The 25,511-nt window shown below is 38.7% G+C and overlaps 2 protein-coding genes across 3 annotated transcripts in view; both read left to right on the top strand.

Moving 5' to 3' along the window:
• Positions 1-695: 695 nt before the first annotated feature.
• Positions 696-3,730, top strand: tirap (toll-interleukin 1 receptor (TIR) domain containing adaptor protein). Its single transcript, XM_030744102.1, has 3 exons — positions 696-902; positions 1,059-1,634; positions 3,034-3,730. The coding sequence occupies exons 1-3, from the start codon at positions 857-859 to the stop codon at positions 3,120-3,122; spliced, it is 711 nt and encodes a 236-aa protein (XP_030599962.1). The 5' UTR covers positions 696-856; the 3' UTR covers positions 3,123-3,730.
• A 9,007-nt stretch (positions 3,731-12,737) lies between these two features.
• The window catches only part of st3gal4 (ST3 beta-galactoside alpha-2,3-sialyltransferase 4), a 30,397-nt gene continuing 17,623 nt past the window's right edge, over positions 12,738-25,511 (top strand). The window contains exons 1-3 of one of the 2 annotated variants that reach the window (XM_030744100.1): positions 12,738-12,871; positions 21,257-21,324; positions 23,847-23,916. In XM_030744100.1, the coding sequence (XP_030599960.1) occupies positions 23,895-23,916 (22 nt within the window). In that variant the 5' untranslated portion in view covers positions 12,738-12,871; positions 21,257-21,324; positions 23,847-23,894. The other variant, XM_030744101.1, reaches the window with a different exon arrangement.

The raw sequence follows: 25,511 nt of genomic DNA, 5'->3' as shown, positions 1-25,511 counted from the left end.
TGTGGGTTAAACTCCCCACAAACTGTAGAGGTAAGATTTACACACCATGTCTTCATTTTTAGAGAACTGCGGCACACAAATTTGCATTTCCTGTAATTTTACCGGGGGGGGGGGTTGTCTTCTTTTAACCCCAAACTTCCTCTTATTTAAATATATGACAGCCGTTTCATTAAGTTCCTTCACAAGGATGCTAGTAATACAGTTACCCTTCATTTTCTCCTACATTACACCACATCAACATTTTATTTTTGTTTAAAAAAGCAAAACTATTTCATGACAAATGTCGGTTTACAACATAAATTAATAAAGGTCTGTAAACCCGTTTGTATATAAATGCCTTTATACATGCATGTAAAATAAACAAATGCAATAATTTGAGAGTACCCTGCTGGTTGTATTACCACCTTACAGTCAGAAGAGTTGACATTAAGCTTTCAGGCCAGGAGGTTTAAATTAGCAGCTGAGGATTACAGTGGCTCCTTGTTCTTATTACGTTTTCATACAACAACACTGAGATTATCCTCGTCAATATCATTGTTACAAGAAGTTATTTGTCCTAAATAGCCCCACTTGTTTGGACAAGGGGCTAAGTATCTGTTTAGTGAAGTATGAAATTTTGAGAGACTTTGCATTTGAAACCTGACTGCCTGTTAAGTTCCTTTCAGCAGTCAGTAACTTCCTCCTTTTTGATGGTGATGTCAGTGACACTCTGTTTGCTGCTGTTGTAACAGTTCTTTGCTCGGCTGCAGTCTCTGGAGCAATTTTTTAAAGAGTAGAGAAATCTGATTTTCAGATGTTTCCACCATTTGAATTCAGGGTATTGTAATAATATGAAACACCTCTTTACCGCAAGTACATGGGACGCGATTTGAAGAAACATGATGACCTCGGCAACATGCAAGGTAAGTTTCTTTCACTGTAAATCTTATCCGAATCATTTTGAGTGTTCGCTTGTGCATGTGGAACAAACATATCTGATGTTCCTTGCACTTTTTTTTTCACAAGTTGTCAAGAACTTGTACATTTTGAAATAGATGTGGCTTTTTCATTTCCTTTAGGCTGGCTCCAAAAACTCTTCAAATCAAGAGCAACTTTATCAAAGGAACATAACCAAGAAGTAACCAAAAATTCAGTGACTTCTGCCAGCAGTTCATTGTCATCATCACCAGGGGGAACCCCTTCTAAACCGCAGTGTCTGCCGGCTGCTCTCGCTTCTGAGTCGAGATGGAAAAGAAACTATGACATATTTGTGTGTCACAGCAATGCCCAGAGTGACATTGAAGAGGCCACACGCCTGGTCTCGTTCCTTGAGGCTACGCCCCACAGCCTCAGGTGTTTTCTGTGGCAGAGGGACACCTGTCCAGGAGGTGCCATGTCTACAGAGTTTTGCCAGGCTGTAAAGGACAGCCACTTATGGGTTCTGCTTATCACACCTAACTTTGTTCAGGATAGTTGGTGTAGTTATATGATGCAACAGGTGCTATCAGAGGGCCCCATGTCCAATAGGTTGATTCCTCTACTTCATAGCCTGTCCCACTCTCAGTACCCCCAGGAACTGAAGTACTTCTACTACATTGACCTGAGCAAGAACCCGGACCGAGGCTATACTCTTGTCAACAGGGCTGTACTCAAGTGTAAGTAATGCAAGGAGAGCTATCTGAACAAGATTTATGAACATAAACTGAGATTGTCATATCAAGTTTAAGATGATATTTGTTTAAATCAGTTGTGAATCATAGAGTGCACTTCACCCATCATAAATAAAAGTGATGCACTACAGTCCTGTGAAAAAGTATTTGCCTCATCCTGATTGCTTAGTTTTTTGCACATTTGTCACACTTAAATGTTTTGTATCATCAAACAAATTTTAATATTAGACAAAGGTAATGAGCGTAAATACAAAATGCAGTTTTTAAATGATGATTTCATTTATTAAAGCAAAACTGCTATCCAAACCTACCTGGCCCTGTGTGAAAAACTAAATGTCCCCTAATAACTGGTTGTGCCACCCTTGGCAGCAAGAACTTCAGTCAAGCATTTGTGATAACTGGCAATGACTCTTTCAGATCTTCTTTGCAGAATTGTTTTATTTCATTGAAAGGTTTTCTCCTGTTTAAGGTCAAGCGAAAGCATATCAATCAGATTTAAGTCTGGACTTTGATTCGGCTGCTCGAAACCTTTATTTTTTCTTTTTTTGAGCCATTCAGAGGTGGACTTGTTGGGGTGTTTCGGGTCAGTGTCCTGCTGCATAACCCAAGTGTGTTTGAGCTTCAGGCATCACAAACTGATGGCGGCACATTCTCCTTCAGGATTTTCTGATAGAGCAGAATTCATGGGTCCATCAATTACAGCAGGTTTTCCTTGTCATGAAGCAGCAAAGCAGCCCCAGACCTTCACACTACCACCACCATGTTTTACTGTTGGTATGATTTTTTTTTGTTGTGAAATGCTGTGTTAGTTTAATGTCAGATGTAACGGGACTCAAACCTTCCAAAAAGTTTAACTTTTGTCTTGTCAGTCCAAAAGTCTTGGGGATTATCAAAATGTTTTTTTTTGGAAAATGTGAGACGAGCCTTTGTGTTCTTTTTGGTCATCAGTGGTTTTCTCCTTGGAGCTCTGCCATGGATGCTGTATTTGCCCAGTTTCTTTCTTATTGTTGAACATGAACTTTGAACTGAGTCGAGTGAGGCCTGCAGTTCTTCAGATGTTGTTCTGGGTCCTTTTGTGACCTCCTGGACGAATCAGCGATGAGCTCTTAGAATAATTTTTGGTAGACTGGCCACTCCTGGGAAAGAAAAATGTGGTTAATCACTCTATTTTTTCACACAGATGCTTTTCCTTAAATAAATGAAATTATCATATAAAAAAATGCATTTTTGGGACAATTTTTTTTCTTTTTCTCGCAGCTCTGGACTTTTAAATTGCTTTATCATATCCAATTTGCATTTTGGAAAAACTAGGCCATCTGTAATGAATCAATTCTTTGGAGGAGATACATCTTTAAAAATATTCCTTTGTTTTTTTTTTCTTTAGTGCTGGAAGACCTGCTTAAAAAAGAGATGACGCATAATTTCAACATGAATGGCTCTAACAGTGGATTAGATGGAGAAGACGGCTCATAAGAAGATAAGCTGATGTCAAAGTACAACCCTGCAGGGACTGCTATTCCGCTGGAAGTGATGCAAAAGAGCGATGAAAGCTTTAGTGATGCTTCCTGTGATCATCAAAAACAGTAACAAAGTATATGACGCATGGAGGGAGGACCTTAGCTACTGACTGACCTCAGTTTTAGTGATCCTTTTATCACCACATGCTGTGATTTGAAGGAAATTTTAGCTATAGTGTAGCTGTTAGACTTTTTGCACTTTATTAACACTGGGTATGTGGCAGAATGTAAACAGGAAACAGCACAGGAGTGAATTTTCCCTATCAGAGCTCGCAAAAATATAGTGTGAGCCGACCAGTTATTGAGTGCATACGTTAAAGGAGAGTGTGTTTGTCGTCTTAGCTTGTAATTGTGATTTGTATGTAATTGAAAATAAGAATGAACAAGTGAACATTAATAGTATGCAGTGAGAGGGGATTGTGTTTTCCACTAGGTGGAGTATTCTACTATATATTCCTACAGTAGAGAGCACTAGTGAGAAAACATGAATGTGTCATATCTTTGTGTATGTGTGTGTGTGAGGTAGTGTATAAGAAACGGAAATAGCCACTCATTAAAAACTGCTGACGGCAGCGTGACTTTTAAACTGGGCTTCAAGTAAAAATAGAGAGAATGTACTTCCTCTTAAGCAAGAAAATGCTTCTTCCTTTATTTTAAATGAATTTTTTTTTTAGACATTTTCAGCTGTTAGTATTTCTGTCAGCCTACCAACAATTGTTTCTTGTGTGGAGTTTAGAGAGCTGTATAATGTTTTAGCTGGAGGACTTAATGGAAGTTTTTCACTCTTCACAGGTTAATGTGAATGTGTGTTGTCCACACTGTATCCTCCCTCTTGGCCAGTGTCAGCCTGTACTGGCTCTAGGCTTCTGCTATCATCTGAAGGATAAGCAGGTATAACCAGTGAATAATTAGTTGGAACAAAGTCTGAACATGTTGAAAAATTGGAGGGAACCCCTGTTCTCTTTCCAAAAGATCTTTCACTTCTCCTTGGCAGCACTTTCACTTGTTGATCAAGCAGAGTAACAAGTAACAGATTTTAGATAGCTGACATTAAGTTTATTCAACTTAACGCAGAATGTCAAGTATTTACTGTATCAAGTGGAGCAGAATTTTTGTAATATGGTATTTTTTATGGAGACGGGGTTTATCTTCTCTTCACAAGTACTTCATGTTCTGTTTTCTATTAACACTATATCATCCTCACTCTTCCCCAACCCCCTAAACAACATCAGACATTTAGCACCACAAAGAGAGATCCTTTATAATCGGCTCTTTTGTGCCAAGCCAACGATGTAACATAAAAATTGAGACTAATCTCTAAAAGGCACAGATGTTCTATGAAGCCTTTGTTCTTACCAAATCCTTGCACGCACGCACGCACATGCACACACACACACATTCAGATTTTATGTGAATGATTGACAGACAAAAATACATTTCACATATGTGAAAAGCAAGTTAAATGAACTACCTTTGACATCATAAGTAGTCTGATCACGTTTCCATCAAATTATCAATTCTATCAAAGTGCTGATGGTTCTACTATGTCTTTTACCTTGACTATGTTTAGCTATGCTTATGACATGTAGTCAATCATGACTACCAGTTGTTGTCATGATTGACCACAGCTGGTAGGTTCTCTTTACCAGCATTGAAAGGATTTGTTTGATAGCACTCATCGGATTGACCAATACTCAGAACAATGGGAAAGTCCAAGGAACTCAGTGAAGATCTAAGAAGGAGAATTGGAGATTTAGACAAGTTGGAAAGGTCACTTGGAGCCATTTCTAAACTACTGGAGATTCCAAGATCATCAATTGTATGTAAGTACAAGTTATTTGGATGTGTCATCAGTTTGCCAAGGTCTGGAAGAGGACCCAAACTGTCACCCTCAAGTGAGAGGAAATTGGTTAGGATGTTCAGGAAAAACCCAGGAACCACCAAGGCTCAAGCTTGCCATGAACTGGAAACTGCTTAACACCAGCATCACTGTCCACAGTGAAGTCAGCTCTACATTGCCACAGACTGAGAGGGAGCAAACCAAGAAAGAAGCCCCTGCTCCAAAATCAGAACCTTCACGTTTGACTCAAATTTGCAGTTGTACACATGGACAAGCCAAATGTATTCTGGAGAAAAGTTTTATGGTCAGGCGAGATAAAGACTGAGTTATCTGGCCACAATGAATTATGCCAGAAGCTTGTTGATGGCTACCAAAAGCATCTGGTCAAAGTGTAACTTGCTAAGAGACAAATATTAGTGGGGGTGTATATATTCAAGTCTGAATGTATACTTTTGACTCTGTGTGGATTAGCAGAAAATCCAAAATAAATTCAAACTTCTGCACCCAATTCCCGTTTTTTTTTTAAAGTCATTAAAGATGTTTGCTGTACAATAATTCCACCCTGGAAAAAGAACAGTTCAAAGAAATCATTAAAAGCCCCAAAATCCCATGACATTCATGCTCATGATGAGTGGATGTAAACATCTGATCATAACTCTACATATTTACTATGATCTGGTGACAGTATTCCTCACATATAAAAGTCTAGTTTTCAGAAAAAATTGTGCTAATATCATGCTTAAAAAATTTTTGGAATGCTATCATTGCTAGCCACGTGAAAGCTCACAACACAGTCTATAATTGTGGCACACACTTGTGAGTTTGCAGGTGTGAATATGAGCGAAAAATAATTGTCTGTGTTAGCCCTGTAGCAGATGAATCTCACTTTTTTCCCCTATTACAGCTGGGATAGGATTGAGATGTCATGCTGTACTTGTGACCCTCTACTGACCTTGAATTGGGTAAGTGGAAGAAAATGAGCGATGGATTAAAATGTTAATGATCTTCTATGACTAAGAGAAAATGCCCAGAGTTTCTGTTGACTAAACTAAAAAGGACAAAAAAAAAAATATTTTTTTTTTTACTGAAATATTCACGCACCTGTCATTTTAAAGCTAAAAATAACTGAAGCAGTAACAGTGGTTCGGTGTGGGAAAGCCCCTAAACATGCAAGCTATGTGTCACCATCCCACAACTTAAACACCAAGCAAGAAGTGAAGGGTTTTAGACTCCTAACAGTATGGGAAAGCATGTGGTTTTAGTCACCATGGTGGTCTGTACTGGGTGCAGTGACATTGACCTGAACCTTTCTATCTGTGATGAGTAAGTTCAGCTGGCTGTGCTACAGTGATGAAGCAGCTGGGTGAATAAAAGGTGAGGAGGAAATAATGGTGTGACTGGTGAACAGTAATGAATGGAAGCTCTACAAATCATTTGCAGCAAAGTAGCTTTATCGGACAAGATGAATCATGGCAGTCCAAAAACCTAAACTTAATTATGTTATTTATTAAATTATCCACCAGTTTTTTTTTGTTTGTTTGTTTTTTACCAGCAGCATTAAGTTTACAATTTTTACATCTTTTTTAACTCTCATATTATTTTATTGCATTTGAACTTTGTATAGCTTTCTGTTTTTGTATTTTTTTAAATTTCCTTATGACACAACAAATAATTGTAAACTGATCAGTAAGTTACATTCAAAAACACAAGACACGCTCTTCTTTGCAGCTACTTTTTTTTCTAAATAGAATGTGAGAGGCTACAATAGGGTCTCATGGTTAGTGTTTTCTTAATGGGGGAAAACTTTTTTTTTTTTTTGGCATTCACTGCAGAAAGACTGCTCAGTATCCATCTTATCCTGAATCAGGCATGATTAATGATTAGCTGCATCTTATAATGGAACACTGCAACTGAATTAATAAGCTTGTAGAGGAGCAATGCACCTTTGAAGCTATTTTCTGTTTACAGAATCCTGTTTACTGTCCTTGAGCCAGAGCCAGGGAACATGTAATCTCGAGGTTTACATTTGGCACAAAACAATTTCGCTGCCAAGAGATATAGGAGACATTTAGACGGTGGTTTCTCAGATCTACGTAATTAAACATTCATGTTCTGAAAACCAAACCAAAACATTCATTAATCAGTTTGTGGAGAAAAAACTGGTACGAACCAGCAAACCATGATTATGGTTATTTGTGAATTTAACAGCATCAAGCCCAACAGAAGGTCTGATCTCATCTTTTTGTGTTTTAGTTTGTTACAGACTAAAACATATGGCTAATTTAAAAAAAAATAAGACTCTCTAAATGCTGAGGAGGGTGAGGCCAACTCTTCAGAAACAGATGCTGAAAAGTTCATTAGCCAGTGCACGTCAACACTAGCACCATCAGTTTCAGCCCACAGGTGGGGTCAATATGGATGTTCAGCATAGCAGTTCTGACTAAAAAAATGAAAGCATTTCAACTTCTGTTTTTAATTTGTGTTTAATCTAAGTCAGCTTTATGATAGTTCTTCCTTCTTCGAAAAGAGTGGGTGATCTTGAGAATCAAATGTCATTCTCCTTAAACAACACGATTTCAAAATGTTGCCACTACCAGAAATCAGTGAAAGTTTTCCAGCGTATTATTAATATCGCCTTCAGAGAAAAAAAATAGACACAACATCAGACATTTAATCTATTTGTCTGTTGTTATCTAAGTTTAGTCGACACAAGGTTTTCAGCATTACTAGTTAACTTTCTTAGATGTTGTAGAAGAAGAAGGCGCATTGGACCGTGAGTAAAGTTATACGTCTTATCAATAGTGTGACCGCCCCTGGTGACTCAGTGTTTGGGTGCATGTTTTGTTGCTACTAAACAACATTTCCCAAAAATGTGTGGTGCATGGGCTCAGAATCACCACCATCAATCACTGGCTATTATTCTGCTTGAATGACTGACTCTATTATGTGAATCTGCTCTAAGAGTTCAATAATTTTACATCCTCTCAGGTATTAACAGCTTTTTTAGTGTTAGAACTACGCCGACTGTGTAAACATATACAGCAGATCTGTGTTGACCCTTGTTATATTTCAACTGTTGAGAGAGCTATGCCGCTGTGTAAGGTATTTAAAAGTGCCAATTAAACTGTAAAAGTGTAGTGTTAACTGTGTGCAGTGAACATCAGCATAGAGGCTTTCCAATATTGACTTTAGCAACTGCACATTCATGCGTCCACGGTATTTGGATGTGTCTGAAACTGCCTGGATTAAAGTATAACTGCAGCCAAAGTGCTCCTCAAAAACTTTGCATTTACATGTTTCCCTTCACGGCCAAAAAAAAAATAAAAAAATTACACTTCATCCGAGCTCACCTCCTTGACTTATAATAAAATGCTCATGTGCTATGTGACTTATTATAGACAGAAATGTAGCTTGATACTGATTGGTGCTTTTTGGTGTGAACGTTAAAAACTGCTCATCTAGCTTGGAAAGCTGAACTGGGGAATTTTTGTTTGAACAAGCAGCCCCAGAGTGTTTCATCAGAATGCACTTTTACCCAGCACGACTGAAAGGAACACATTAAATGTCCAAAAATCAATAGTTAATGTTTGACTCATAGCTCATATTAATTTGACAGAAGTAAATCCATAGAAGAAGTTTAATTTGTCCTCAGTAGTGGCAACTGTAAGTGCAACACTCAAGTGCACACGAATAAAGCTTTGAGCTTTATCTGAGTAATTCTGTTGACAGTAGGCTGCTTGTTAGTCCAGAGCATTTACAGCATCTACTGCCTCCATTTGTATGAGTAGCAATTATTATTATCATCATGCAAAATATACAGTATGGGGGAAAATAGAAACAACCACAGGTTTCTTTTCTGCACTGCAGCCAGGCTGCCAGTATCATTAGGTACAGATACTTGAATAACTGCTGATATTTACTTAGATTGTGCCTCCCCTCTCAGTCTTTCTGAACTTCATTAATCTCCTCCTGTATACCATTGGTGTGTCTTTTAGACATTATTCCTACAAGCCTGCTCAAAAAAGTCTTGCCATTGATTAATGTTTTCAGTTTTAAATATGACCAGTTTTACAGTGCTGTGAAAACGTATTTATCCCTGTTCCTGATTTCTTATTTTTGAATCCAGAATAGAATTTAAAATCCTTCTCCTCACGTACAAAATCTTGAAAAATCAGGCCTCATCATATCTTACCAAGGTACTAGATACTAGGTACTAAGACTTCATATACCATATTATCCTTATAGAATGCTTCACTCTCAGAATGCAGGCTTACTTGTGGTTCCTACACTGTTAAAAAAGTGACTGTAGAATTTACAGTAAACAACTGGCAGCAAGGTTGCCAGCCCGTTACTGTAATTTTTACAGTAACCTTACTGTAATTTAATTACAGTTTTACTGTAATTTTTTACAATTTGGCTGTAATTTATTCACAGTTTCACTGTAATTCTCTTAGTTTTACTGTAATTTTTTTACAATTTGGCTGTAATTCTCTTACAGTTTTACTGTAATTTTTAAAACAATTTTACTGTGGTTTTATCACAATTTTACAGTAATTATATTACATGGTTACTGTTACTTCATTTTTTTCCTGTGATAGAATTACAGTAAAAGTTATTTCATTTTGCAGTAGTTTAAGAGGCACCCTAAATTGTAATTTCAACAGGAATTGAACTCTGCATACTTTGGCTATTGCTAGCTGTTAAAAGTTAAAATGTCAACTTGCAACTTAATTTACCAAACTCTCAATAAATGTTAGCAATTTTTCTAATTTCAAGCAAATAAAAAACAATATATTTTAAAATTACTTTATTTCATTGTCAATTTAAATCCGACAAACTGAAACATAACAAAACATGACATGTTTTGCAAAGGCAACATTTGCTTTTTACATACAAGTCAAAAAGTATAGAAACCAAAGTGTAAAAATACACTGACATGAATTGACCAAAAAACATTATGAACTGATACATTTTTAAGTGCATAACCCCCATGGTAATATTACATTATATACAACAAGTTAAATAACCTTTAAAATAAAAGTTCCAAAGGGTCAAATTTTCTAAAAAACAAAAACAAAAAAAAAAACCTGTCAAACAAAGGCATAACAATGTAAGTTTTTCATGTAAAACCTCCAGTATCAAAACTCTAAATGTCTTTGTCCTTTTCCCCTTTTGAAGGAAGGAATCCAGCACTGTCAAATATTGAAGTTACATATTTTTGAACACTTTATAGGAACCCTAACAGTAACATCTTTAACAATTGAGCTAGTTTAAAACTTAGTGAACAGCCAAACCAAACCATCATGAATGAGTGCTGAGTAGGGCTTAGTCTAGTTATTGTCAATAACAACATCACATCAGTTATTGATGTGCGTTTAATTGCAGTGTAGCTGCCGGATATAAGAGCCTTGACTGTTAGCGTGGTGGTATATCTACAAACCTGCCTTTCTGGTAAGCTCACTTAAACAGCAAAAGCCAGCCTTAAAGTTGTAATGATTTCAGCATAATTGGTCACAAGATAATTTGTTGTTTCTTGTAGGATTCCCGGCTTTGTAAAAAACGGGTTATCAGCACCTGTTGCAGCTTCCTATTCCTACTGAGGGCTGTTTTGCCTACTGAGGGCTGTTTTGCCTGAGGGCTGTTTTGAGGGCTGTTTTGCCTACTGAGGGCTGTTTTGCCTACTGAGGGCTGTTTTGAGGGCTGTTTTGAGGGCTGTTTTGCCTACTGAGGGCTGTTTTGAGGGCTGTTTTGAGGGCTGTTTTGCCTACTGAGGACTGTTTTGCCTACTGAGGGCTGTTTTGAGGGCTGTTTTGCCTACTGAGGACTGTTTTGCCTACTGAGGGCTGTTTTGAGGGCTGTTTTGAGGGCTGTTTTGCCTACTGAGGGCTGTTTTGAGGGCTGTTTTGCCTACTGAGGAATGTTTTGCCTACTGAGGGCTGTTCTGAGGGCTGTTTTGAGGGCTGTTTTGCCTACTGAGGGCTGTTTTGAGGGCTGTTTTGAGGGCTGTTTTGAGGGCTGTTTTGCCTACTGAGGACTGTTTTGAGGGCTGTTTTGCCTACTGAGGGCTGTTTTGAGGGCTGTTTTGCCTACTGAGGACTGTTTTGCCTACTGAGGACTGTTTTCATGAAGGGTTTCTGTTCTGCCCTGAGACGGATGTCGCCACCCCTCGCTAACGGACTCGCACCCAAGTATATCGCTTTGGTTTGACACATTATACTGGAACTGACTGTGATGCAGTGGTGGTATCTAATTTAGCTTGGCGTCTCTTTTTAACTATTGTTTGTTGGTTTTATGCTGGCGTTTTTAAGTGTTTTGACCCCAGTGTGTGTGTGTGTGTCATCATACCTACTGGGCATTTTAGAATTGTTTTTTTTATTTATTTCTATCCTTTGTCCAAATTGTTGTTATAAGGTGCTCATTTGTGTGATTATCGTAGTAGCAGTATATAGTATAGTAGCAGTGTGGGCCCTTCTTGGTGGTGGGGTTTTGTCCAGTTTGTGGTCACGGTTGCTGTGCTGCACTTGGGGTGAGATCGTTGCGTGTGTGTATCGCTGTGATTATTTGTGTTTTTTTTCTTTTTGTTGTGAAGGGCCCCTGCTACTGGTAAGTCTAGCTTGGCTTTTATCTTTTTGGTTCATTTATTTTTGTTTATTTTGAGGTTGCGTGAGCCCTTACTATTGTAGTTTTATTTCTGGTCTTATGGTTTTATGCCCATTTTTGCCAAATAAAGAAACTGTGTTAATCTAGAACCATATCTCTGTCCTAGTGTATAATTTCGAACCTGTGCAATTATTAAGGTGTTTGGTTTTTTTTTATTTTCTACATTTAAAAGTAAGACTTTCCAGTGGGTGAAATTCCCTCCGGTGGCGTTGTCGCAGCAATTTACTTAAACATCGGAAAAAGGGCCTTGACCACACCGTCACATAGGCTTTGGCTTCCTGGGACTTCCCATGATGCACTGAGTGTTTCTTCTTCACGCAACTCTTTTCACTCTGAGTATTCATGCACGACTATTGCATTTAATTGTTAGTAATTATTAAAGTTTACCTCAGTTCCTCGTAGTTTGCCAAGTGCTTGCCCATAGCGTCTCTAAGCGATATTAAGGTATTACGATATTAAGCTCCATGGGGCAGGGCATAGAATTAGGTAGGGACAGTAGGGACACGTGTCTACCCGTGGTACTGGGTTATTACTATACATTGGGTTATACCAATGTTATTACTAAACCTACGTCCTTGCCATGAGGTGACTGTTGTCGTGAATTAGTGCTAGATAAATAAAATTGAAATGAACTGAAATGTCAACATTGCGAGTAAAAAACAAAAAACAAAAACCTTTTTGAACAGCACAGAATGCAACTCATTTATCAGCTGCATCAGCGTGTTTTTGTTCTGTTTTGTTTCGTTTTAAATCACAGCCAAGGCAAAGACTTTCCAGATGTTGTTCTCATCCATCCATCCATCCATCCATCCATCCATCCATCCATTATCCAATTCTGGAATAAAAGTCCAGTATACGGCGGATTCACGAAGCACAGGACAAATAATCGTGATAAGCTGTAGATCAGATTGAGCATTCTGAGATCCTGCTTACTTCTAGGTCAGCACACCGTCAAGATTTTACTTACCCGTTTGCAGTCATGGAATTCTTAATGTACCGTCTCCGGTGGCCAGTGCGCCTACCCCACTTTGCGCATGCGCGGCACTGAGAGGAATGGGAGTGTGCTGAGAGAAAGGGGCTGCGGTGGAACCGCTATGTCAGTCCTGAACACCAGTAAGACGAAGTAAACTCTGCTCCCCTGTGATTTGCGCGTCCGGTGGAGCGGTACATTGTCAGAGCGGATGAGCGTTCACTCCCTCATTGCGGTAGGCTGATTTCTTGGTTTCACATGCCGTGAATGTCACCAAAAACAACGTGCAGTTGGTTGCAACATGATTGCAGGGTCTAACGGGGTCGCTCTCCGCGGATTAAACCTTATCTGTCCGTTTTAGCTGTTGGTAAGTGAGAGTGTTTAAACCCCCTTTGAGCAAACGAGCTCTCTGTGTGTGTGTGTGTGTGTGTGTGTGTGTGTGTGTGAGAGAGAGAGAGAGAGAGAGAGTGAGAGAGAGAGAGAGAGAAAGAGAGAGAGGGAGTTTTGGATCTGGGCATAAAACTACCCAGACCCACTGGATCTGAGTTAGCTGGATCACAAGATGGCACGTTTAATTTAGCTGGCACGAGTCCTGTGTGTGATGTTGTGCGTTTAGTCTTGCTAACGGATAGACTGTAGATGTGATAGGAAAGACTTGAAGTCATTTGTGCATGATAATGACATGTATCATCTAACAGACAGCTCATGTAGTCCCTGGGATCAGTGGTATTAAATCTAACTTGAAGTGGGATTTAAGTGTGGCAGGATATCAAGAGCCTGGATCCTAGATGAAACTGGATTTCCATTAAAGCAGGTAGTGACAGACGCGATAGAGGTGTTTTTGGTCGGAGCTGATGATTCAGAGCGTCGAGTTGAGTCAAATCCTTGATTCCTTGAATATTAGCCCCTTTGTGTTGTTGCAAACTTTGCCAAAGAAAGAAAGAAAAACAGCTTGTCTTGTTTTAGACCTGTAACACCACAGTAATACAGCGATGTTACAGTAATGTTACAGTTATGTAGACTTGTTGCATAACTGTTTTACTATTTTTTTTTCTGTTGAATTTAGTGACTTTTTTTCAGATGACAAATTAGAGCAAATAAGATCCTTTTGGCCTTTTGTATTGAGAAGTATTGAGAATTAGTCACCTACAGACTGGGTCAACAAACATGCTTTTGTGTTCAACAGTGCCATGAAAGTTGTATTTGACTTGTTTTTTTTGGGGGGGGGGGTTATTGATGTGAAGGGACTGCTTCTGTATATTTCATTTTTTTTAACCAAAAAAAAAAAAAAGAAGAAAGAAATGATTAAGAATCAAGATTCATTTAAGAGCTCTTAGCACGACCTTGTCAAACATGAGGAAGAGCCCAAATTCCCTTTGAATGATAACATCAATATATCTGTCTGCATCATAGTTGCACATTGGGCATCAAATAGTTGCGTCTCAGTGAATGACTTCCTTCTTCCAGCCTCCTTTGGCCCGGGACAGTGAATGTCATGCTGTAAGAGAAATGACATAAACTTTACAGTGTTCAATGCAAATGGCTGAACCTTTTTATGGGAGGTGATGGTTTGTTTTTCAATGCAATACATCCGTGGATTGATCCTCCTTAACATTTGCCACGACAGCGCAGGACACAAAAAATTGACTGCACTTAAACACAGTTGTTTCGTAAGGTTTGTCATACGGGAGAATTAGAAGGAGAATATAAGGAGAATTATATGGATTAAACCCTCTTGAGGGTTGCGTCAGGAAGTGCATCTGGTGTAAAAATTTGCCAAATCAAATATACAGAGCTACCTGGTGTGGTGATGCCTTGTGAATAAGGGAGCGGCTAAAAGTAGCTTTATATGGATTACTGATTCATAGGAACTGCTACATTTGCCTTTGGAGTTTTTTTCCTGTCCTGTTTCGTGGTAATTCGAGCATGGCTGAATTTTAGTTTGTGTGACACATCCTATGATGACTTTGCAGTCCCTGATGTCAAGCTTCTGAAAAAGTATATTGGATTTCATATCTGTGTATTCAGGCTCATACACTGAAGAGCAGCAGCTTCATTAGAGACATTTTATTTTTCTACAGATGCTGGATTTAATGGGGCTAATTTAATAGATAATAAGCGCATGGCAACTTGAGGCAAACCAGCTGAAACCCATGATATGGCCTCTGCAATACTGACTCGTTTCTGCTTGAATCAATTAGCCTGGCTCGAAAAACATTACACACATCTGCCCTCAGAAGGTTCATCTCAGGCAAAGCTCTGGTCACTGCAGTGAAAGTCTGCTGGAGATCTTGAGGAGGTTTATATATTTACAGATACAGATATATTTAATTTTTTTATCTACACAAGGGGACGGAATAAAGCTGGAATGGAACTGGGCAAAGGCCATGTTGACAGCACCCATGGGACTCTCCACAGGACACTACTACTTTGGTTTAATTGTGTGGAAGGGTTGTCGCTCTCTTTTAACCAACAATCTGAGCACAAGGCCCCGTTTTGTAGTGTCCCACATGAAAGCAATAACTTTATAATACTCTCACTTGGAACATATTCCTAAAACAAATCAGTAGCAGCACCAGAAACGATATAGGAGAAGAACCTTGGCAGCACGCTTCTTCTTTTTTTTTTTTTTGCTTCTTTATCCTAAAAGCAGTGATTCCAGTTACTAAGACAGGCTTTTCTAATCGGAAGCTTCTCCTGTCCGCTCGCGTGACAGATGAAATTCAGTATATTTTGGTTCACTTTCACATTTAATATGTTCAGCACTGAAATTAGGTGTCTCAGACTGTCCTTACAAACACTGCACACTATCCCAGGGTCAAAACATGAGAAAGGTAAACAAACGCAGGCCTGCGTTTAGAACTCCCACCTTATGAAACAGTTTTCCAGAGGAAAATTAGTCAGTGGTGCTTACATGAGTCTAATCAAAAGCCTAGAAACTTTCTTTTGTATTTTAGCCTGCGCAGTGTCTCATCTGGTATCTCTTTACCTTCTTGATACAGTTCATTTTGTTGTGTGCAACACTTAGTAACCATGTTACCAATGAAAGGCTTTTTTTTGTATTGTTTATGTGCAGAGGAGTGCAGCATTGAGATGCCCTCTTACTCGTTCTCCACACGGGGGAGACAATATGTGCAAATAATTACCTGCAGATGTCACACACTGTGCTCTGAATTGGACAGACCATAACGCTGGGAATCGACGGCTGCTGCTATAAATGTGACTTGAGCAAAATGTATTTTATAATAATACAATAAAGTCCAAATAAGCATGCACGCAAACGCACGCACGCACACACACACACATTTACCACATATCAAAGCCTACAGCAGGTGCTCTGAGATTGCTAGTTCCTTATTTTTTTAAAAAATCATAACCCACACAATTAATTTATTTGTGTAATTAAGTTCAAAAGATCACTAAGAACTCCAACTTTGCATTCCGTGTTCCCGCTTAGAAAAAAAAGCCGTTATAATGAAGATTTGATTTCACCAGCGTGAGCAGACACGCGGCCTTGATGAAGTTCCTGTTATGAAAGCATTTCCTTGTGTTCCAAGGCTACAGCACAGTGAGCAATAGAGGGCAACAGCCACATGGTTGCTTCAAATATTATAATGAGTTACTTCGGATAGTTCTATGTCATTCTTATAGGAACAGATTTGAAATTTGATGCTTCAGAGGTCTTTTGAAACATGTTTGCCTCTTGAAACAGCTAGAAGAAAAAAAAAGAAAAAAAGAACCCACTTGTCTGAATGGTTCTTTGTTTTCGTGCTGAACACAGGATGGGTGGACATCAGCAAGAAAAACAATTAAGAAACAGCTCAGGATGTAACAGTCACAGCTCAAGTAATGAAGCCAACCACTGAGCTTTCTTCATGAATACATGTATTCTATTTATTTATTTTTTTTTTTGGGGGGGACTATTTCAACCAGCTATTCAGCTATTACTTCTGTTTGCTGGTGACATTTTAGCAGTTTTTGCAACTTTCCTTTATATCCCACTTCCTCGACGTCTTTAGCTGATTACATTATCTATAAAAAAAACAATTTGGCCAGACACCTCCTGAAAGTGCACCTCTGGACCATTTTCAGCTGCTGTTTTTTTTTAATCGCTTCTAAATACTTTTATAGAGCACCTGCAATTTCACCATCAACTTCAAACTTGCTCAGGGTGAAGCAGTGTGATCCAAACTTCATGTAGAGGTTCAGTGATGAAGACTTGGTCTTTACCTGTTACCAAGACAGTAAATAACAGTTTTCAGGTGAAGAGTCCACAGTTTCGAAGAGAATAAATGGCAAGTTGAAAAGAAACTTTGTTGCTACACCAGCACAATTGTTGCTTATTATTTTCTCTGCTTTCCAGATTTGCCTCCAGCAACTTTGTCCCCCCCCCCCATCCAAAAAAAAAAGGCGAATCAACAGGTCACTGTTTTGGACAGTGGAGGAAGTCTACTGTGTATCAGAAATATACAATTGTAATGACTGAAACTGGACTTCCAGGAAGTGATCCAGAAATAACAGTCACAATCAATTACACAAGTCAGGTTTGGGTTTTCATTTTCATGGGCAGAGCTACAGAACTTTATGATAGCACCTCATGATGTTGGGTAAAAAAAGATAAATTAAAAAGAGTGACTTTTCAAAATGTTTCACTACAGAAATTAGCATTAAGTAGTCTGGATTCTGGCAATGTCAGAGTTAAAGAAATAAAGAGGATCAGAACATTGGGAAAAAGCACACCCCTTCTTGTAACTGCCACATCACCTTGCCTCAGCCTCCCTGAAGGTGGCTTCCTCATGCAGATGCTTGTGGAAAAGCAAACAAAAGGTTAATTAAAGGCTCCAGTTTCTTTGAAAGCATTTTTATATAAAAGAGGTCAACATGTTACAAATGGGCACCAGATTTAGTGCCTCTGACTGGATTAAGTTCTGGGATTATGTGTTTTAGATGTAATTTTTTTTTATTATTGTGAGTCGAGCACAGATGTGGCTGTTTCCTTCTGAAGAGTATTAGAGGTTGAGAGAAATGAATTGGTGGACAGAAAGGGTTTTAGAGGAAGAAAATAAGGCCATTTTTAGCCATCATTTATCTCCATTCTGGTCGTGTTGTAAAGATTTTACCCAAATAGAATTGACCCAATAATCACAATAAATATATAGATCTGAGACCTGGTATTCAAGAATTACTCTTAAATTTTGTCTTTAAATTCTGTGGCAATGGTACTATTTTACACCTAGAATTAGGTCTATCACCCCAGATGCTGGCAAATTGAAACTGTAGTTTTAAAATGTAGCAACTTTTTAAAAACAATTTTTTTAGTTAGCTTAATGCTGCGCCCACCCAGGGTGTCACCAGCTGGAGGGCTGCCAGAGAGGAAGGAGATATCTCTTTCTTTCCTGCTAACCTACTTTTAGTCTATTACTGATGTTCATTGAGTCTCATATATTTTTAAAAACTTTGCTCATACTGCTGTAAACAGCTAGGCTTAGAGGAGTGAATAGAGGATTCTACATGGGCTGAACCTCACTTATCATGATCTTTTTAAAGCCTTGAAGTTAAACTCTTGAGTTAAAAAAAATGTCTTTTTCATGAGTGTCCTGGGCTGACATAACCTGTATTAATCTAGCAGACAATTTGACATTTATAACCTGCCAGGCTCAATGTTAGCTCAACAGTGAGTACAAAAGACCCCTCAAATACCCTTAAATCTGTCAGAGGTATACAAAAAGCTTGCTTATAGCTGTTTGTTGGAGTCTTTCTTCAATATTAAAGCAGGTTTTGTGGATTTTAAGTACTGCTCAAAACCGGTATCTCTCTATTTTTTTCCCAACAATGAGTCAGGACATGATGGTAAATCACAATAGCTTTTTCTTTCCCTTGGCAGACAGGTTAAATGTCTATATATGTGTCTATGAAGATGTTTACACAAATGTTCAAAATGAACAAATAGTGCAAACATGAGTGAGTGAAATGACTGAATAATTGTTCATATTCTTATAATGACTGTAACACAGTAATACCTTAAATACAGAACATGTCTGCTGCAGTTATCTTAACCAGTGACCACATTAGCTTCAATAGTAGCTGATGTGGTCACTTTCTTGGGAATCTGGGCGGAAGTCGCTTAAACCAATACATCACTGACAACAAATTTCCCAGTGCCTTTGCAGGAATTACTTCCACTGCGCTTTTCCGTGGTAGCCGCCTGACTCATCTTTAATCACTACAGTGTGTGATTTGCCTCTTTAAGTGGTCGGTCTGCAGTTCTTTCCTGATCCATGATTAGACTGTACAGTGATACTTTAAGAACATCTGTGGTGAAGGGCATTTCTGACAGGACCAAATCTTACTCCAGCTCTGCTCTGTTGGTCCTTAACAGCTTGTGGATATTTTTTTTTTCCATGTCAATCAACCAGCCTATCTCTCCACCCTTCTTTTCCCACAAACACAGCCAGCTATTGTGCAGCTCAGCGTTTATGTTGCCTGTGGTGTTTGTGAAAAAGCCTTGTGCCTATTGTGGTTTAAAGGCCTGGAAGCTACAGGATGTCTAGCTCTTGGAACTAATTCATGTTCAGGAAGGTTGGCAGTGATAGTAACATGATGCTGAAGGAAATAGATGGCTATATGTACATCTAACAAACGGGCTCCTTAGCATTTAGATCAAGTTGCCTTTAAAGTTAATCTTTTTTTTTGGGGCCATGAAATTAGAAAATGGTGAAAAAAGAAAATCCTGTTTTTTCAGAGCCCAAGTTGGCATCTTTAAAATGACTAGAAGAACTAGAAGTTCCCAGACATTCAAATTACAGTGATTTATAGCTGAAAAAATATCTGTGCACATTCATATCTTAGAAGCTGAAAAAGGTTCAATTTTTGGTTAATTGATTTGTTAGAAATAAGGCAGTTGAATCAAAGGATGATATAAAATTTGTGTATTTTATTAGACTGTATATTATTTAATGATGCATCTATATTTCTGCTGCATTTATCCTAGAGCACTAATTCCACTAGAAAAAGCATTTCCTGAAGAAAATGCACTGTGAATGCTGCAAGCTGAAAGATTGCAGCTGAAATGCCAAGAAATGCTTCAAAGAGCTGAAACTTTATTTGCTGAATGAGCTTCAACAGCTGAACTGCTGAATTGCTGAACAGCTGGATAGCTGAAAGGCTTGGCTTTATTTTAAAGCTTAAATGGTGTCTCTAGCTGAATGTATGCTGAACTTATTACATTTCAAAGCACAGCTGGACAGCTGAATTGCTGAACAGCTGGATAGCTGAACAGCTGAATAGCTGAAAGGCTTGGCTTTATTTTAAAGCCTAAATGGTGTCTCTAGCTGAAATGCAAGGAAATGCTCCAAAGAGCTTAAATCTGGCTGAAAGAGTTTAAGCTGGTGAATGAATGCTCAAAGTTTGGAGTAAAGTGGGACTTGAACATGCTCTGTCTGCTTCTTGTGCATTGATGGTCACCTTTTCTACCACTGAGCCAACAGTAGTGTCACACAAGCAGTGAGGTTTGCAAGCATACGTATTGGGGAGCTCTGCCAAGCTGAATGCTTGTAAATGCGCCAATTGAAAACACCTGCCAGGTGCACTGCTTACCTGCTGAGATGCATGCACTCTGTCAAATTTGCCTCGGTGCACCTGTCAAATAACTGCTTCTAAGTCAAAAACCGTAGCTCCTATCAAAGTCATTTTTGAACTGTGAGCGTCACAAGGACCTGCTCTAAACAGTGGTGTAATTTTTATTTTCCTGGGCTCAAAAGTGTGGCCGTGGGAGCAGTTTAAAAAAGGTGCTCATTGGACACAGTGGCAGTTTAAAAATAAATTTTCCACCTGAAAGTTTTGAAGCCTCCCACTCTACTAATCAGGCTCCCACTCTAGCAAACGCAATACACAACCATTATAAACTCCGAAACAGCTGAAAAAACACCTTAAACTTAAACGCTCTCTGTGCTTAAACCGTAAAAGTTTTTGAAACACCAAGTAATAGCTGAATAGCTGAAAGGCTTGGCTTCATTTTAAAGCTCAAATGGTTTTTCTAGCTGAAAGTATGCTGAAGTTATTAGCTTTTAAATCCTGAAAGGATTTGAAAAGGATTTGAAACTTCCCCATTCATTTTGAATGGCAAAAATGAAGATTATAAAAAGTTCAATATCTTAAAAAGTTTAAAGGTTACAAAAAAGAAAAGTAATAGCATAAATCTCCAGAACAGGCTGAACGTTTTGATACCAGAACGCTATCTGTAGCCCAAACGCTGCTTGAGTTTTTAGTTACCGAAGGTTTTTGGAGTACAAGAACAATACTGTGAATGCTTTGCAGCATTCACAGTAAATATGCATATTTCCCATGCATACACTCACAGGAAAGGATGGGGTCAGGGTTAAAGTCAGCAAAAGGATGGGATTTGTGTTCCAGTCACAACACACGTTAGAGTTAGGGTTACTGTCACAACACATGCTTCTCATCTAGTTTGCTTACTTTCTCTTTATTCCTGGAATCTGACATTTGCTCTTTTATTTAGTGTAAAGACAAGGAGAAAATAATGGAAGTTAATATGTTTACTGTGCAGGTTTTCTCCATTTGTTTTCACATGACTGATTATAATTGTTTGTTTTTACTGCAGGGAAAAGCCCAGACTGATTATATATGAACCACTGAGGATACAACTTTTTGAAATGAAAGAGGGAAAAGGTAAGCTGTCCTGTTTTTTTTGTTTGTTTGTTTTAAGGTTTTTTGAACAACTGGTGACAATCCAGCTAAATGAGGATCAATATTAAGGCTAGTGTACTCATGGTCCATTATTAAATAACAATAATTAGTTTCAGTTTATGATTCCTTTACTATTGTTTTTTCAGTGTGATTTTGTTTTGTCAGCGTATAAAATGTCAAAAAACATTTTAGAGCCCAACACGGCATATTTGAAGTGTTTCGTTTGTTTGACCAACAGTACAAGATTTAGTCTCATATGTGAAGATGTTTTGGCATTTTGCTCAAAGTCAGGAAGTTGTAGGACTCAAACAGGTTTATCAGTTAATGAGCAGTTAGACCCTTCCCTGCAAAAATGGTTGAATCCTCGACATCACGTCTCGGGTCAAAACTTGTCAGGGTATTATGCCAAAAACTGAGCCACAGGTGGATGGATGTTGATGTTGTTTCCATGGAGAATACAGGTCGGGTCAGACCGCCTCTTAAAAAGTGAGGAATAGAGATCAGATTATTGGAAAGAAAGGATTTAAGTACATAGAGTGTACACGTGCACATAGTGCAAATAAAACAATACATTATGGTTCAGCATAGGGAATAGTGCAAGTCTAAAAATACAAGTAGGCAATATGCCAGTAAAATGAAATTTAATCATATGATTGATATTTACAGAGAATATAGGATGGTGACAGTGTGAGTGTGTGGACAGTACTGTGCAAGATAAAATTATGTGTGCTATGCAGTTGCAAGATGTGCAGTACAGTTGAAAAATCTGCAAAGCAGAAGAAACAAGAGCTTAACCTGAATACAGAGTACAGTGTCTGAACTTATTGAAATATGAGATATGACAGGTGCATTTTGCACTCCTAGAGGTCAGTGTATGACTTCCAGTCCATGTCCATTGTGCGTGAGTGTATGATCTCTACCGGTGGGTTATTGGGGAGGGGGGATTGGACAGTAAGAAGGAATCAGCATGGTATAATGTCCTCTGCTGTCTTCACTACTGTCTGCAGGCGCCTGTGGCAAGATATGTTGCAGTTGCCATACCAGACAGTGATGCAGTTGGTCAGAATGCTCTCGATGGTGCCTCTGTAGAATGTGATGAGGATGGGGTTGGGGGGTGGGGTGCTTGCTTCATCCATCTCAGGAAGTGTATTCTGTGCTGGGCTTTCTTTGATTAGGAGGTGGTGCTGTTTGTCCATGTGAGGTCCTCCATTATGTGCACAACGAGGAACTCGATGCTCCTAATCATCCCCACAGCAGAGCTGTTGATGATGAGTGGGGTGGGGGCAGGATGTATGATGACTCATCACTGCTGCTTATCAGTCCCGGCAGAGTCGAGTCATCGGCGCAGATGATGATATGGGTGTGGTCATGTGAGACTGCGCAGTCAACAGAGTGAAGAGCAGAGGACTGACCACACAGCCCTGCGGAGTGCCAACTGACTGAGGCTTCTCTGTCAGAATGTCCATGGTGCACGTTGAACTTAGCGCATCTTAGCGACTCTTACAGTTATCTCCTCTCCGTCTGCGATGTCTGCAACATAAACTGAGGAATGCTGTCACATAAACATGAAGTTAATTAGCTCAGTAAGATAAGTGGTGGACCCAAAAGTATGAGGTCATGAGTTGAAATCTCTCCTTCTTTTTTCTTCTTGTTTTTTTTTTTTTTTTTTTCATTTTATTCTAATGAGTAAAGAGCTAGGAAACAATTCTCTTGCTAGAAAGTCTAACAGTGACATCCAGGTGATGCTGGAAGTATAACTCCACCCTGATTCAGGTGGCAGCAGCATTATTATATGTCATGAAATAACAATCTGGTTTTACTGTGAGCGTCTTGACTGTCCTGCAGTGTGTTGTAAAAGTAAGATCTGCAGAACACCCCTGTGGTAGTGTTAAGAAATTTGCGCTGGTATTATATTACCGTTAATGCAATGTAGCAAATGCATGTGCACTCGTGCATATCCTAAAATAGACATTTGGCTTGGCACTCTTTCAGTTATCTATTGATTTTCTGTGCTGGTCCTGAAGCAGCATACACAACTGTTTCTGGAGAACTCTGACCTCTGTCACAAATCAGTAAGATGGTGGATAAGATGTGCATTATGCAATAAAAGGTCAGATATCTGTAGCTTTAAATGTCCTTTTAAGCTGATCTAAGCCATAATCTGACCTCACCAAAGCATTCCTGAACCACAGTGCTAAAGCTGACGCACAATATCCTGCAGTTCAGGAACCAGTTTACCATGAATCCAGCATGATCCTCTTAAACTGATGGGCCACCATCCTTCTTTCTTTCTTTCTTTCTTGACACCTCTGTTGTTCTGTTTCTCTAAAGTGGTCTATGTGTCAATCAGCCGTATCTGCACAGTTGTGTGAAACACTCTCTACTTCTCAGTTTCTTTTTCAGATCGTATTTCTCTTAAAGCTATTTTTAAGCGCATGAAAAAAGATGCTAGAAATGCAAAAAAAAAAAGCTCAAGCTTTTATTCTTCCTGTGTGTGCTATCAGGGTGACTACACACTCTGAAGTCATGAGAGGCTCAACGAGTATGTGAAGATGTCCCAGAAGGCAACTAAAAGTAAGCACTTTTGCTGTGGGTAACTGGCTTTTTTTTTTTTTTTTTTTTTTTGCGTGTGTGTGTTTATCGCATGTTTGTAACTTATTATCTTAATATCTTTGTTCTGATTTTCTCTGACTGTATCGCAAATTACAGGATTAGGATTTTAAGCTCTAGCACTAACCTTACTGCTGTTGAATGTGAGATAATGGGAGGACCGAATTGCACTTTGTTGAATCTTACTAATCGTATTGGTCCTAGCAGTACTATCATTAATCATCAGAACAGTTTGGTTACCTGTCAGTCTTGAGCAGTCAGTTGTATTAGATACATCTCTAACCAGAGTTCTGCAACATTTTCTACAGTGATCACCGTTCTTACTATAGTAAGCGTACAGTTCACAGCAAGTGTTTTTACTCCACATGCTCCCTACTTGTGTTAGTTAGTTCATAAAGGCACCTGCTGCAGGAAGTATGGAAGCTCGTTTCCACCACTGAAAAAAATAAATAAATAAAAAATTGTTTTCCCAACTATAACTTGAAATTTTGAGTTTGGTATCTCAAAATTTCTAGTTATTAAGTCTGAATTTCTAGAAAATAACACAAAATTTTGAGTCAAGTCAAAATTTTGAGAAATTAACTCAAAATTTTGAGTTATTTTCTTGAGATTTCCAGTTAAGCGTGGTGAATTTTTTTTTTTCAGTAGTGGAAACAAGCTTCTATAGGGAAGCCACTGCACCCAGGCTGCATCTATTTTTGTGCATAAGCACTCATAACACTGCAACTTATTATCTTAAACTTAGATAATATAACATTTATGAGCAGTGCAGCTAGAGTCAGGCCTCATCTGTTTTCAATCTTTGTGCAGCGATTACTGGCTGTAATTTGTTATTGAATAGAGAGACATTCATGCGATCCTTAACTAACCCTCAGAAAGGCAGTGCTTAAAATTACATCCCAAACCTTTAAGTGTCCTTAGGTATAATGTTCCCTGGCTTGTTCTAAATGAAAATGAGGGGGAGAAGCTTAAAATATTTAATCACACCTCAAAATTGCCAAAAGCATCCCACTATTAGTCCTGGTACCAAGAAAAAAACGTTACTGCACAGTGTAGTTTTGCCAGTGAGCCTGAAGAGAAGATAGAAGGAGCACAGCAGCCTTTAAATTCATTTTATGGTGATGTGGTTACATTTCCTGGCTTTGGACAATTGTTTTTTTTTTCTTTTGCTTAAAAATTAATGACGCTCCAGCTTCACGATTACACTGCACATTTGTTTTTCTTTTGAGATGTGTTACTGCTATAAAATTCAAAATGACTTGCATTCTGTTTTTATTTACATTTTGCAATTTTTTAAAATTGGGTTTGTAGTTAAAGAATTTAAGCATTTATTGAACATGTCACATGTTTGCATTCTCCATAATTTGTGCTTTACGTTGCTTTCAAAAGTAGATCACAACAGATGGACAGTTTCAATTCATCCATTCATCCTGTTCAGGGTCACAGGGGGGCTGGAGCCTATCCCAGCTGTCATAGGGCGAAAGGCAGGGTACACCCTGAACAAGTTGCCAGCCTGTCGCAGGGCTAGCACAGAGAGACAAACAACCTTTCACACTCTC

The sequence above is a fragment of the Archocentrus centrarchus genome, chromosome 13 (assembly GCF_007364275.1).
Source record: "Archocentrus centrarchus isolate MPI-CPG fArcCen1 chromosome 13, fArcCen1, whole genome shotgun sequence".
Lineage (NCBI taxonomy): Eukaryota > Metazoa > Chordata > Actinopteri > Cichliformes > Cichlidae > Archocentrus > Archocentrus centrarchus.
This window is presented reverse-complemented; position numbering and strand designations above follow the sequence as displayed.

Bases quoted from the DNA above. Each gene is read 5' to 3' on its own strand.
- tirap (XM_030744102.1), top strand. From the start codon at position 857: ATGGGACGCGATTTGAAGAAACATGATGACCTCGGCAACATGCAAG. The intron at 903-1,058 runs GTAAGTTTCTTT...CATTTCCTTTAG, and splicing joins TGACCTCGGCAACATGCAAG to GCTGGCTCCAAAAACTCTTC. The intron at 1,635-3,033 runs GTAAGTAATGCA...TTTTTTCTTTAG, and splicing joins CAACAGGGCTGTACTCAAGT to TGCTGGAAGACCTGCTTAAA.